Source organism: Ochlerotatus camptorhynchus, unplaced genomic scaffold (genome assembly GCF_037179485.1).
Source record: "Ochlerotatus camptorhynchus isolate MF236.1 unplaced genomic scaffold, CSIRO-AGI_Acam_v1.1 ptg000435l, whole genome shotgun sequence".
Classification (NCBI taxonomy): Eukaryota; Metazoa; Arthropoda; class Insecta; order Diptera; family Culicidae; genus Ochlerotatus; species Ochlerotatus camptorhynchus.
Genome location: NW_027040921.1, coordinates 562591 through 577859, shown reverse-complemented (window position 1 = coordinate 577859; position 15269 = coordinate 562591). Strand labels below are relative to the sequence as shown.

The 15269-nt window shown below is 44.0% G+C and overlaps 1 protein-coding gene across 1 annotated transcript; it reads right to left on the bottom strand.

Annotated features, from left to right (window-relative positions):
- Positions 1–7928: 7928 nt before the first annotated feature.
- On the bottom strand, positions 7929–14752 carry LOC135711749 (uncharacterized protein K02A2.6-like). The gene is made up of 4 exons (XM_065234709.1): positions 13525–14752; positions 12845–13479; positions 12243–12779; positions 7929–8048 (listed from the first exon to the last, which is right to left on the bottom strand). The coding sequence occupies exons 1-4, from the start codon at positions 14750–14752 to the stop codon at positions 7929–7931; spliced, it is 2520 nt and encodes an 839-aa protein (XP_065090781.1).
- Positions 14753–15269: the final 517 nt, after the last annotated feature.

Sequence of the window (15269 nt, the reverse complement as noted above, 5' to 3'; positions counted from 1 at the left end):
GTTAAAATAATCCACCAAATGGTTCAGAGCCTAAAACGCACTTTTTTTTCCAATATTTTGAAAAAAGGGCGACACGGCATTGCAGAATCAAAACATTGAGATTTTCAACCTAAAAAAAAATGGATCTCGTCGAAGAGGTTCCTGAAAAAGGATAGTTGTTGGTTGGCTGTCAACAATTAGACAAAAATTCCAAGTAAGTGTCTATGCTAACATTCTGTACAGTTAGCGGCACCGGTGGTGTAGTGGTAAGCGTGATTACATCTCACCCCAGCAGGCCTGGGTTCAATCCCAGTCGGCGCCGCCGGGATGTTATGAGGCATAACATCTCTGATCACGCCTTCCTTCGGAAGGGAACTAAAGCCGTTGGTCCCCGGTTCATGAGTTGATGGGTCAATAGGTAGGGTCCAGGTGTGGTAGGTAGGGTCCAGGTTGATACATTTTTTTCCTCTGTTCGGGACCTAACACTACTGCGACCAGTAAATTGATCTATTGTAGTATATCCCGTGTCCTTAGTTTAGTGCGTGTCGTATTACCAACAATCAATACGAAACTAACGATTTTAAATTGGCTCACTACTGGACTAGCCCATTGGTCCCAAGCAAACGATTAACGTGCCCCATTCTGGTCGAAATTCTAGTGCTACACAATGTTTGTTTTGATTCGCTATGAAAGTTTGACAGATAAAATGAGGGGTTCGTGAATTTTCCTATGTTTCGAGGGGTGCATCGATTAGCTTGGGACCGAAGATAGTACCAGAGCTGAGCCAAAAAGTTAAGCTCATTTCTTCGGGACCTTCTGGTCTTAGAGTTACCTCTATGGTATTACTCTATCACTATTGAGAATTGATGAAGCATTCGATTTTTTTTTTACAGTTGCCACTCTTGCATTTATCGCAAGGATCCGAGTCTAATTGAAAGGTCCCGCTAATTATATCCTTCGGAGTGTTGAAACACCCTCCAAAGGCGCGCCCCTTTGTCAGTCAAAATTGGATTCCTTAGCAACAAAATTAAGGTATGACACCGATAATGACCATGCATCAGAACCCTAGTCTTAACCACTTCAAACTAGGGAACAACGAAGAGAAGATTAGGAATCACATAGATGAAGACAACTAACTCATTTTTTTGCCTTGTTTCAAGATCATCCTCGGTAGACAAAGCCGAGTCTTGTCACTATCAATAAGGCATAAAAAGTAACAAGGACTAAGATGTGTTCCTTGGATTACTGAAAAATCCTGTTCCCCTAGTTTGAAGTAGTCGGGACTAGGAATCGGTGGTAGATCTTACATCCCGTAACGTACCACGAAAAGGTGATCTACCCACGTTACGGGGCAGGTTGATACATTATTATTTGCTCGAATCGACGAAGATTCCGATTTGCAATTATCTTGGTCAACGTATGTTCACGTTGCCTATGAAAGTTGCTCGAGATTTGGAGGTGGAATTTGCAGCCAGAGTAAATGAAATGCTTGATGTTCATACTGGTGGATAATCGATTGTACAATTATGAAATGAATGAACAAATGACGGATATTTTTTAAATAAACGAATTATTTGTATATCCTTTGAATAAAATGTTAACCAGATTGACCAGATTGAGAATGTCCCCAGGGAATATGTAAGATGGAAAAATGGCAGCTTTGGGCAAATTCAGGTCAGTGAATCATGCACAGAATCTATTTGCATCGTTTACGACCGATTTCTGTATACACCGGATATTCTAGTTCCTTCAAATTATCCTGGAGTTCAAGATAGATGGTCAACTAGACCAACCTCCACAGGTACTATATTCACAGCAGTGACACATGCCCTCGGACGACGTGCTCGCAATGAGGATTCTCCGATACATACTGCGCTAAAATATTGCGGACTTCAAATGCAGTCCGAGGAGCATTATGACCTCGACTAATTGAATCCAGCTGAAACACTTTGTAGATAATCAACATATAAGCGCCATTCTCAAAAAACCGCATTTCTTATATTGTCGATTGTATCCGTGAATCCTGGCGGAGCGTAATTGTTGATCACTGTGATGTTTCAAAAAAAATTATGCAGCACCACTACGGCCCTAACAATGTTTTCTGTCGACTCTGGCGAAATGAACAACGGTGGCTTCAAAATCCTCCACCGAGCGACAGTTATTCCGAAAGTGTTCTCAATTGTGCGGCGAGAAATAGAAAGCTTTTTATTGAAATTTTCTTGAATTTGTGGTAGATTCCTCCCTGTGAAGGGTCTCATTCTGTCTGAGAGGGAAGGCAGCATCTCCAACTATGAAATTGGGCAGCTCATTGATGCTGATTGGCAAGTTGGTTGAAGGTGGTAGCCCCTACGTGATTGATAACAGGAGTTTGTCAAATTCACTGGATCAAAAAATACTGCTGTCAGAGTTACCACCGTAAGCGCCAATGTCAACCACCAAGTAATTGTAATTGGCGTCGCAAATTGCCATCAAAACGACGGAATTTTGTTTTTTATAGTTGAAAATTTTGAGCCAGCATTCGGTGGGCATTGAATTACCACGTGCTTCCCATCTACAGCACCGCTTCACCCAACATAGTTAAATATGACATAGACATTACATCCCATATCACACAACTGACCTTCTGAGTGATTTGCCGCACAGTTGAGACACCCATCCGAAATAAACGGGACATGGCAAAATGGCTTCTTCCATGAGCAAAATACCTGTAATCATTAAAAAAAACACGATAAGTTCATAAATACTATCATACATCATATATATAACTTTGGATATGAACTAACCACAGACAAACAGACACATTGAATAATTCTCACTGTAAAACATCGTCGCTAAAACATTACCGCCATCTGTTGAGCACACTATGGTGGGTAGTACACTGAACAGATGGCGGTAGTGTGTAAACGTCAAATGCAACGGAATTGACTATGCGCGCCACAGGTGGTGGTACTACCAACTGCGATACTTTTAAATTGTCCGTTAAATGCTTGTTCGATGAACAACTTGCGAGTGTTATATCTGTTTGTCTGGGGACTAACATTAGACATAACATGTATATCAAAAATTGTAGTAGAAACAAATAATAAGTGAAAACAAACATGTAATCATCAACACTTAAAATAGAGAATGAAAATGCAGAGAATGAAAATGAAATCAATTCGAAAAATTTCTAGAACATACCAGGTTTTCCAGCTGCCCAATGCACCAATAGTAAAAAAAATCGAATGTAAATTATATTCAAATGAAATAACTTACATCAATGTTAAAAACAGTCGACACTTCGGGTTTAACTTTCTGTTTACGAATACATACCCTTTCGTCTGGTGATGCTCGCGAGATCACCATGATTGTTTTACCAAACACTGACTGTTCGCAATACTTATCATTATTTCACTCCGGTGCATCAGCTCTGTTGACCCACTGACATGTACAGTTGTCCAACTCCCGTAAATTAATCTTCCCGTGTCATCTCCGGGATAAATTTATTCACCTCACGATTGCAACGAAGTCCGCGGTTTGGTTGCAGCAGCTTAGTGCAATTTATTCACTTGGAAAAAGTAGCTTTTGGTACCGAGCCACCAACCATACCATCATCATAAGAAGCGAAGGCGAAATCCCCGGCAAGCACTCGAAATAAAATGCAAACGTTCGCATTCTCCAGTTGTCCAGTCCTGAAAGAGCTGTATGTCCCGAACGACCACAATCCTGTAATTGCTAGAAATGTGACAGCACAGTTCACCGCAGTCGTCGGAGTCATCCTTCATATCGTTGTCCTCTGCCTGCATTCGCCTGCATGTGGTGGAAAAACCTGAAAGAAAGGCAGCAGCAGCACAGCGCACCTAGTACTTATACTCTAACCAAGCAACGTCGTCGTCGTCACGATTGTTGACTTCTGCATTGACCAGCAAATGTCCACACAGCGAAGCACGGGGAAATTAATGCCTTTGTGGGAGTAGTAAATTTATTTACTATTTCCATTATATGTGTGGTCCGGTTGTGCCATTTTATGACGGCGGATGGTGACTTCAAGTATCGCCATTTTCCACTGGTTTCTCGCATTGAATTGGCTGGGCCGAAGGGGCATGCCTTACAATTTGCAGTGTTTCTGGAGTGTACTGCTGATTCATGATTATTTCCGGCACGTTCACTTCTCTTGGGAGGTTTCTTGTGTCCGGGCAATGCGGCCATGTCAGAAGAAGAAGCGGAACCATATCTAGTACGTCAGTGCGAGTGACAATAAGGCACTATGCGACTGGCTTGGGACTTGTTTGACAGACTGAGAGGATGAGTGAGTATGTCTTGACTTGTATGATACTAAATTGTCCGTGGATGCATTATGTGGAGGCGTGGACCAATGCTGGATGGATCGGAATGAAGATGTGCTAAAAATGTAAACCTATCTAAGTTTTGTTTTTAAGTAGGATGCTTGAATCATAGAAACTTGTGTCGGAACTAGAATTTTACGGTTCTCAGGAAAATTGAACGCTCCCAGATTAAACATTTTCAAGAGCTTAATCCTACAACTAGTTTTCCAATGAATTAACAAAAAATCAAAATCTCTATTCATTAGCTTGTCGGATCTCGTTTACAAGTTTTTGACGCAGGACAAATAATGGAAAAAATCGTTTCATTTTGCATTTACTACTCACTCACACGCATACATGCAGGGAAATGAACAAAATCAAAATACAAACATCACAGACAAACAGACATAAAACTCGCAAGTTGTTCATCGAACAAGCATTTAACGGTCAATTTAAAAGTATCGTAGTTGGTAGTACTGCCACCTGTGGCGCGCATAGTCAATTCCCTTGCGTTTGACGTTAACACACTACCGCCATCTGTTCAGCGTACTACCCACCACAGTGTACTCAACAGATGGCGGTAATGTTTTAGCGACGATGTTTTACAGTGAGAAATATACATTGTGTTATGTCTGTTTGTCTGTGCAAACATTATGAAAACTCAAAAATTAAGAGAAAAAAATCTTTCATGCGTTTCAAGTTTTAATTGTTTGGACATAAGTCATTCATGCGCCACAGGCAGGCATGGAAAATTATTTGCATTCATTTCGTGCATTCATTTACATTCATTTGCCCCTAACTTTTTCATCAATAGATATCCGCAAAATGATGTATGGAGCTTTTGTAGGTTTTGTTATTAGCTACAACTTGTATCTCTTATGAATGACGAACCAGAGCGAACAGAAGCCACTACTGTTTTTCAGTCAATGTATTTTACATTCACTGAAAAACAGTAACAAGTTCTGCCCGCTCTAATTCGTGATGCATAAAGTGCACCCCACACGACAAATTGTATTGACAATAATCGTATTGTCAATACATTATATCAGTGCTAACATTTGAAAACGGCGCAAAAGCCATTTGTAAACAAATGGTTTGTGGGCCCTTTACTCGCTACCCGAAGAACGCCCACCCAAACCAACAGCATCGTTCAGGAAGGGGAAAATTTCCCCTACCCGATGTTGCTGTTGTGTCGCGTGGGTGTACTTCAAGTAGTGAGTAAAGGGCCTACAAACCATTTGTTTACAAATGGCTTTTGTGCCGTTTTCAAATGTTAGCACTGATATATTGACGTGAATACATCGATATTGACAATATTTATGTATTCACATCATCAATATTATTGTCAATACTTATCATTATTGACAGTATTTCTTACCGTGTGGGGTTCGCTTAAGAGATACAGATTTGAGTTATGGGCAAAAGTTGTAGCTAATAAAAAACCTGCTAAAGCTCTATACATCAATTTGCAGATTACTGTTGATGAAAAAAAGTTAGAGGCAAATGAATGTAAATGATTGCATGAAATGAATGTAAATGATTTTCCATGCCTGGCCACAGGTTTGAATTTCAAAGTGCACCTTTTGAAAGTTGACAGAGTGTTGATTTGAATAAAAAAAATCATAGCGATCCTTATAAGATTCAGATTCAAAATTCAAGATGAAAGTGGTAATCGAAGAGCAAGCGTTGCTGCAGGTTTTCTTGAATGAAGTTCCTGTCGATTGTTTGACATTTCTTAATGGTAAGTATTAGGATGGGTCATCATGATCATTTTGCAGAACAATGATTTTTTTTTGGTTCCATTTAGGGTCCCAAACAACTGTACAAAATTTGGAGACGATTGGTTGTAACCCGGCTTTCCGCATTGCATTTGAAATTTGTGTGGAAATTAGTATGGGTAAACCTACTTTTTTGCATCTTAATTACTAGGGACCACAATTTTGCACAAACCACGCATCTAAATACGTTAAAGTATAACCCAGGAAGTGCCTAACAATTTTGCTCAGAAATGTATTGTGCTAGAATGCCCCTAAAAAAAGTTATAGCTGTTCAAAGATCAATGTTTCGAATTAAATGCCAAAAATCCCTTTTTCTGCCAACACTGCCGGTGTACCAATGAAAGTCAGACTCCAAATTCGAAGTTAATTATTTTATCGTTTTGGTATGTTTAGATGAAATATTCAAAAACAATAGATCTATCTCATATGCGTAGCTGGAAGGGGGATTATGGATGAGAGGGAGGGGGCTCACTATACCCCCACCCCCTCACCAATATAAATGGAGGTAAGGCTTCAAACTGCAATAACTTCGGTGTTTCTAATCTTGTCAAGTTGGTATGATCAGATGTATTCAAAAACATGTGCTCCAATTTAATAGGCGTAGCGCCGTAGTTATATATGGGGGGGGGGCTTACTGTATGCTTTCCGGCCCTCACTTATATCAATGAAAGTAAAGATAAAGAATAAAATAACTTCGGAGTTTCCCATCTCTCGAGTTGTTCGGATGGGTTAAAGTTAGGCGAAATATCGTGCCTATGGACGATGGAGCAGTTCCACGAGACGCTGGTTGAACTTACCGAAGATCTGATCGGACGAAGACCGGCAGTCATCGGAACCCAATGCTTAGGCAGTGGAGTGGGGAAACAGATGTACCAACGCAAGAGGGCACATTCTGCTGCAAGCTCTGGTGAAGCTGTAAATTAGGCTGTTTTATAAAGGCACCACTAGCACTTTTCGCAGAGATGGCCGGGAATCCATTATCGACGTCACTTTATGCGGACTGCAGTCTGTCGCTGGTGGAAAACGTGAATTGAAGAGTGTGTGAAGGATATAAGGAATTTTGTGGCAGTACAGAGGACGATAACTCGCGACCTGAAGTGGAAGACGAGCTGACAGAATCATTAGGGAGAGCATGTGACACGACCATGTCGAGGAAACTGGAGCTAAATAATAGACGGCTTCCAGCTTACTGGTCCAACGAGGCAATTAGCACCCTCCGCGCTAGTTATCTCAGAGCCAGAAGACGTGTTCAGAGAGCAAGTACAGAAGCAGACAGAGAGGATCGTAGAAGAATGTGCCGAGCACATAAACGAGAGATAAAGCAGAGCAAGTCAAACTGCCAACGACGCACACAGTGTCGTGATGACGAAGATCAGATGTCAAGTCATGCCCGCTGAAATGTGCTTAAAACACCTGAAAGTCATCGTGGAAGTACTTTTCTCGATGCACGATCCAAGGACCTGGCCACCTATATCGTACGGAGACGGAGAGGGAGCTAACGACGTAGTCACCAGCGAGCAACTCGTAGCAGTGCCTGCTGGATACACTCGGAAAACTCTTGGAGAGGATCATCCTAAACAGGCTGACGAAATGCACGGAGAGTGAGCAAGGATTGTCGGATAGGCAGTTCGGATTTCGAAAAAGAAGCGCAAAAGTGGATACAATTCGGACAGTTGTCGAGAGAGCCGAGAAGGCGTCGAACCAAAAGTGGAGAGGAGATCGATATTACACATTACACTATGATAACGATCGACGTTAAGACTGCGTTCAACAGCTCCAGCTGGGAGGCCGACGCTTCTTCCAGAACCGTGTTTTGATCTACGAGCCAAATATGAGACAGAGATCGATTAGGATCACGGTGGAAATACTACAAGGCTCCATCCTTGTAGTTGCCCATGTTGCTGATGTAGATATCCATAGTGGCGTGAGCACCGTACCTACTCAACCGGGTGGGAGTGTCCGGACTCAAGGTGTTGTACTGCGCTTCCTGTAGGTAATTGTACAGGATGGTGTGCCATTTTGATTGCGCCGACTGTTGCCACAAGCTTGATGTTTGTCGTTCAGGTCGCCAGCGATGATGAAATTTTCCCACTGTTGCGATATAGGTTTGTATTGAATGTACGCGCGCGATTCACGAATAAATTAAAACATAACTTTATTGTAATAAAAGAACAATTACAAAACGTGTGAATCACTTGGCTATCGCAATTATATAATGATCATGATGACACCGTCTCTCGGTCCGGTCCCCAACGTTCGTGCTGGCAGATGTCAGGCTGACACCTGTCAGCTGATGAGCCCTGGTGGTGAAATCGGTGGGGGGCCTCTCAACACCTCCCCCCTTTTAGAAGAGTTGGTAAGGTTCATACCTCACGGGCGGCCTACGAAGCCTCGTAGACTGGCGTGTAGGAATCGGTTGTTGCTGTTGATTGCTTACGGGACGGCGTTAGTTGCTACGTTGAGTTGGCCGCTGAGGTTGTTCTGGTGAATCCGGAAGGTTTTCAGCTTCCGGAGACGATGTCGTAGATAGACCGCAACTGTCCAACAGGACGCTCAGAGAAAGTTGTGATTCTGCTGGTGTTTGTGTTTTTAGTTGTTGCTCATCGGATTGATAGCGAGTTCTCATCTGGTTGTAATGCGATCTTATGAGGATTTGCTTTGTCGGTAGCCAAATGTTGTACATTACTTTCCCTAGGCGTTCCACTACTGTTCCTGCATCCCAGCTCCACTCCTTATTCCGGAACACCTTGGTCCAGACGAGATCCTGAGGAATGTAGATTCTCGCTTTCGTGCTTGAATTGTTCTTCTTGCTTCGAATTCTTGATCTTGTGGAACTGTGTTGGTGGACGTAGCAGGTCCAGCGATGTTCGAACTGGTCTACCAACGAAGAGTTCAGCAGGAGATTTTCCATCAGGTGCAGTGCGACATGGTGTAGATCGATAGCATTGGAGAAAAGTGTCGATGGCTTCGTCCAACGTTTCCCCCCTCCCCTGCAGTGATTTTCTTGAGCGACCTTTTAAACGTGTCTACAAACCTTTCCACGAGGCCGTTTGACTGCGGGTGGAAAGGTGAAGTTTTCAGGTGGAGAATAGCATTTTTGTCGCAATAGGATTCAAAAGCGTCACTGATAAATTGTGGCCCATTGTCAGTTACCAGCGTCTCTGGAGCTCCAAACCTAGCGAAGATTCCACGAAGGATTCGCACGGTTGCTGAGGTGGTGATCTCCTTGGTTCGCACTACTTCTGGCCATTTGCTGAAGGAATCCACCAAAATGAAGTAGTACCATCCATTCATAGGACCGGCATAGTCCAGATGTATACGCTGCCACGGTTTTCTGGGGCTGGCCATGATTCGAGATTTGTCTTCCGGTCAGTTTTTGTTACACTGGAACATTCATTGCAGGTTTGGACGAGCTTGGCGATGTCTTCGTCGACATGAGGCCAATATACGTACTTTCGGGCGATCGATCGCATTCGTTCCACACCTGGGTGACCTTTTTGTAGCTGTTGGAGCACCCGTTTCCGAAACTTTGGTGGAATAACCAAACGTTCTCCATACATCACGCAATCGGCTTCGACGTTGAGCGAGTCGCGTCGTAAATAGAACTGTTCGACTTGAGGGTCGGAGAGATCTTTCTTTTTAGGCGGCCACTTACTATTGACGAACCGAATAACTTGGTGTAGTGTGTCATCGGATCTGGTTTCCGCTTGAATCATCTTGAACGATAGCGGAAATACCTCTAGGAACTTGTTGATAACAAAACATCCGCATCCCCGAAGCTTTCCGTTGAAATGTAGCGAATGTCGAAATCGTAGAGGAGCAACGTCAATACCCATCTTTGCAGTCGATTGGCCGTATACGTAGCAGTGATGGAATTCTCACCAAAATATCATTTTCGCTTGCGATACGTTTTCTCTTGGGAACTTTCCCTCACTAGTTTCACACTCCAATATTTCCTGAGCGAACTTTCTGGGATGAGAGAATGAGATATCGCGAACTTTTTTAACTCGAATCACCAACGTGAGGATACGAAAAATATCAGATCATTTTTTCTCTCTATCTCTTTACACCACATTCGTTCTTGAAAATTGCACTGCACATTTCACAAGGGAAAGATTATAGACAGAAAGCTATCCCGAGTAAATCAATACAATCTCTAAAGACTGATAAGTCTGGTACCTGGCTGTCAACTGGCGCCTGTTGTTTAAAGTAGCCGTTATCAGGATGATGTGAACAGTTTTGTGCAACTGATTGATTGGTGCATTGGTTTCTGGCAAAAAAAATGAATGAATCAGCACAAGTGTCAACGCGACATTAACGTGGAACGGGGAGGGTAGTGTAAGTTTTTTTTTTTTTTTTTTTTTTTTTTTTTCTTTGATTTGTTTTCCGTCGATCTTGTTTTCCGTGCTGAGCACCAATGCTACCGACGCCAGGAAGGCAGCTCCTACACCTGGACCCTACCTATCGACCCATCAACTCATGAACCGGGGACCAACGGCTTTACTTCCCTTCCGAAGGAAGGCGCGATCAGAGATGTTATGCCTCAGAACATCCCGGCGGCGCCGACTGGGATTGAACCCAGGCCTGCTGGGGTGAGAGGCAATCACGCTTACCACTACACCACCGGCGCCGCTTTAGTGTAAGATTTTGTGACTAGCAATTTTTATATTAAAACCGTTCCTCAGGATAGGGGGTTGCGGAAGGAGGAGCGCCTAATGTATCCTCATTTTCACGAAATACAGTTAATGCATGGCTCCTCTCATCACTAGTGTTCGTAATATCGTTCCTGTAAGCTCTTATGCAATAATTACATGCAGGGGGATGGTTGGGAATATAGGTGGTGGTGAACTTTTTCACTGTGCTATTACCAGTGCTGTAAATTCTCAAAATCATTTGAACATTTTTGATGAAAATTAGAAAAGTAGCTATTCGCTATCAAAGGGGACCTCCTCCGAATGGGTGATATCAGTTGCTTAGTCATTTGACGAAGGCATGGATCATTCTCATTTGAGAAACGCTATATATCATTCGATTGAGTGTAACCTACACACAAACGGAGCTCTGGTCGACATTCCGGCGAAAAAGCTAAGCCAACCCGACACCAACCTGACTTCTATCAAACCCCAACCCGATGTTGACCCGACATTGACCCGACATAAACCCAAAATTGACCCGACATTAACACGACATTGGGTCGACATCGACCTTAAATTAGCCTTACATTGATCCGACATCGGGTCGACTTGTCTGTTCGGGACCATTTTCCTGGATTTCTTCCATACTCCACTGTCGTATATCAAATGATACTGAGTGACTCAATTGACAGTGACAATGAGCTTCGAATGAGAAAGGGGCTCTTCAAATTATGGTCATGTGAGAATTCGTTTACACAGAATTGATTGAATGTTTGTAGTGGTTCATCTTCAATCTATTGATATGAAAATTTACAGCACTGGTTACAAGTATCTATTATTAGCTGGTTGCATTGAGAACTAAAACTATAAATAAATCCGGAAAACTTTGAGATTAGGGCGTAATTTCTTTTGTAAACACACACTTAATTCGCCGATTTCTCGTGAATTAAAGTTCAATCTAAAAAACTAACAACACAGACAGGTAGAGGAATGATTCATTTGGTATAGTATAGTTCGCTAGATTGTGCTTTGATTCGTGAGAAATCGCTGAATGACGTGTTTGTTTACAAAAGCAATTACGCACAAATCTCAAAGTTCTCTGGAAATGGTATTTAATGTGAAGGATGCGAAAAATATCGGAGAACGAGAAGAAAACAAACAGACACTCTCGCATGATCATCGCCTACCTTTACTCGCTGGAAAAAAAGAACAAAGCTGAGGGTATATTTGGTTGGTTCGAATCACGAGTACGTGTGAAATGATGTGAGATGGAGAGACGAAAGATCTTTTGCGATACGAAATGAAAATTTCTCTCGCTCTACGCTTTCATGAACTTTTTATCATCTCTCGTTCGCGAACTTTTTGTGAGAAGTTCCTTTGGGATTTATCTCTGCAATGAGCTGTGATAGAACTTTTTTTGAAAATGATTTTTCCAACACTGATACGTAGGAATCCCCTTTTTTTGACCCAAAAATAGCAAGTAGCGGTTTATGGTCTGTCTCGAGGATGAATTTTCGACCGAATAACATTCGATGAAAACGGGTTACAGCGAATACGATAGCCAATCCTTCCTTCTCGATCTGACTGTAGTTGGTTTCGGCTGTCGTTAAACTACGGGACACGTGACAAATGGCTTTAATAGTCCCGTCGGGAAGCTGGTGAGCGATTCGTGCTCCCAGTCCCAATGCAGATGCGTCCGCCGAAACAATGATGTCTAACATGGGATTGTAGTGGGTCAGCAGTAACGGTGACTGAAGAATCTCTCGAAAACGATCGAACGATGCTTGACACGCCGGTGACCATTCGAATTTTACTCCAGCCTTCAGCAGCTGATCCATTGGATGTCGTAGAGTGCGCATCTCTTTGACGTATTTGCCGTAATAGTTTACGGCACCCAAGTAGGAGCGAAGCGTTGAAACATCGTGTGGTGGAGGCATGCTGACGATCGAAGCAATTTTCTCGGGATCCGGCCTGATTCCGTTGCCATCCAGGATTTGTCCCAGATACTTGACCTGCTGCATGCCGAAGCTACACTTTTCGATGCGTACGGTGAACCCATACTCCTTGAGCCGCGCGAGAGTTAGCTGCAGATTGTGCTGATGCTCTTCTTCATTACGGCCCCGACCAATATGTCATCGAGGTAACCAACAGTACAGTTGAGACCAGCTAGCATTGTGTCCATCAGCTGTTGAAAGGCACCCGGAGCTGACTTGATACCGGGTGACAAGCGCGTAACTTGAAAGAGGCCTTTGTGGGTGTTTATGGTTAGTAGCGGTTGACTGGCTTGATCCACCTCTACCTGCAGGTACGCGTCGGACAAGTCAATGTGACTGCAAATCCGACAGTTTGCCATCTTCGCAAAAATATCCTCGGGCAAAGGCAATGGATACTGGTTTGGTTCCAGAACGCTATTTAGACCAGTCGAAAAGTCGGCGCAGATACGGACGGTTCCATTTGGCTTCCGAACCGCGACAATCGGTGCCGCCCAGTCGCTGAAATCCACTTTCATCGGGATGCCAAGGTTTTGCAGGCGAAAAATCTCCACCTCCACAACATGCTCCATGGAGTAAGCCACCGGTCGTTTTGGTCTGAACACCGGCTTGGGGTTACCTTTGAGGACCAGTTTGACGGGAGTCTTGTTGCACAGACCTATCTCACTGGAGAACACCTCAGGAAACTGCGCTTGAAGGGTCGCTACACGTTGATTTGCTTGTGTAGTCACTTGATTGCAGTACGACGCTATCGGGTGGTCCCACAATCCGAACAAGTCCATCCAGTCTATGCCTAGAATGTCGAGATGAACGTTAGGAGAAGCAACGAAACGCTTACCCTCCCGTATGATGCCGTTGAGGTTTATATTGCACTCCAATTCCGCAACCAGTTCAAGCGGTTCCCCTGATGCTGTTTTAGCGCTGCAAATTGCTGGTTTTACTTTTGGTCGACCGATTCTGGCCCACGATCGGTGCGAAATTATTGAGATGTCGGAACTGGTGTCCAACTGAAGACGAAGCGGAACGTTGTTGAGTTGGATTTCGACGAATTTGCGCCGCTGACCGATGCTTCGGACGGTTACTATCTTCGACAACGGCTGTCGCCTTTTCTTCTTGTTATCCGAGCGATTGACAGCGTTGTTCGATGATTTCGACGAGAAGCAGGCACAATAGCCCTCACGGTGCCCGTACTTTCCACATTCGTTGCACCTGTGATCTCTAAACCGGCAATCCTTATTATAGTGCATGCCCCCGCATGACCAGCAGGGTGTCTTGGGTTGTTCCCGGTTGTTGCTGCAATCCGAAGGCGACTGACGCTTCGACGTTGTTCGCTTGGGGTACGCGACAGCTTTCACCGTTGAAGAACAACTTTCAACCATCACTGTGTCCTGCTTCAGGTTGACCAAGCTGTTACACTGTTCCACAATCTGCTGTAGGGTCAGGTCCACCGATTCATTTAGCTTGTTGATGAGGCGCATCCGAATCTCCGCCTCTTGCTTGGATTTAAGGCCGTAAATGAGGCACTTAAACTGTTCCTCTGTCAACTCCGATAATTTGAAGTCGACGCAGGTTTTGTTTACCTTGCAGGAGTAGGCCAGGTAATCATCGCTGTCCTCCTTGGTGGTCTGCAAGCAGTTGTATCGCCGCTGGAACGTTGAAACTGTGGCACCGAACAACGATTTTAATTTTTCCACCGTAGCAGCAAAAGTAAACTCTCGAGTGAGCTTCGGAAGAATGAAGCTGTTGTACCGCTCATGCTCGGGTGGGCTTAATTTCCGCAGGAGTAGTCGTACTTTTGCAGCGTCATCCAGCTTGCCGGCATCTTTGTCGAAAAGGTCGACGTAGCGGGAAAACCATGCGTCAAATGTGTGCCCATTGTCTTTGTCGTAGACGAACTCCGCCATGTTGCTAGAGAGGGAGTCCAGCACCGATTCGTCGCGGGATAGGTTTTTCACGGCGAGCTGAGTAGTGGCCAACTGCTGGTAGATTTGCCGCATCAATGCCTGCTGATTGTTCAGGATCTGCACCAACGCCTCTGTAATGTTGGTCGGCTGTGGCTCCACCATCGCTACCAAACTTTATCCCCGGTCTTCTAATCCGCGAAAACACCGGACAAACGCGCAATTTTCCGCACGAAAAACTCCTACACCTCGTCGTCACTGTTGCGATATAGGTTTGTATTGAATGTACGCGCGCGATTCACGAATAAATTAAAACATAACTTTATTGTAATAAAAGAACAATTACAAAACGTGTGAATCACTTGGCTATCGCAATTATATAATGATCATGATGACGCCGTCTCTCGGTCCGGTCCCCAACGTTCGTGCTGGCAGCTGTCAGGCTGACACCTGTCAGCTGATGAGCCCTGGTGGTGAAATCGGTGGGAGGCCTCTCAACGCCCACCGTCGTGTTAGCTTGACAATTTCTTTTCTTAGGTCTGCTACCGACCCGTCCCAGATGTTGACTTGTTTGGGACTGTTAGCCGCAACGATGAGGATGGGGCCGACAGGAGTAGAGACTTCCACCCCTACGGCTTAGATGGTCTTCAGCTGAAAGCTCGGCAGAAGATGTTTCTCCTTA

Excerpts from the sequence above, each read along its gene's own strand:
- LOC135711749 (XM_065234709.1), bottom strand. The coding sequence starts at position 14,752 with ATGGTGGAGCCACAGCCGACCAACATTACAGAGGCGTTGGTGCAGATC. Across the intron at positions 12,780-12,844 it reads TAGCTGGTCTCAACTGTACT|CTAACTCTCGCGCGGCTCAA; the intron begins GTTGGTTACCTC and ends CACAATCTGCAG. Across the intron at positions 8,049-12,242 it reads GATTGGCTATCGTATTCGCT|GAAGCGCAGTACAACACCTT; the intron begins GTAACCCGTTTT and ends AATTACCTACAG.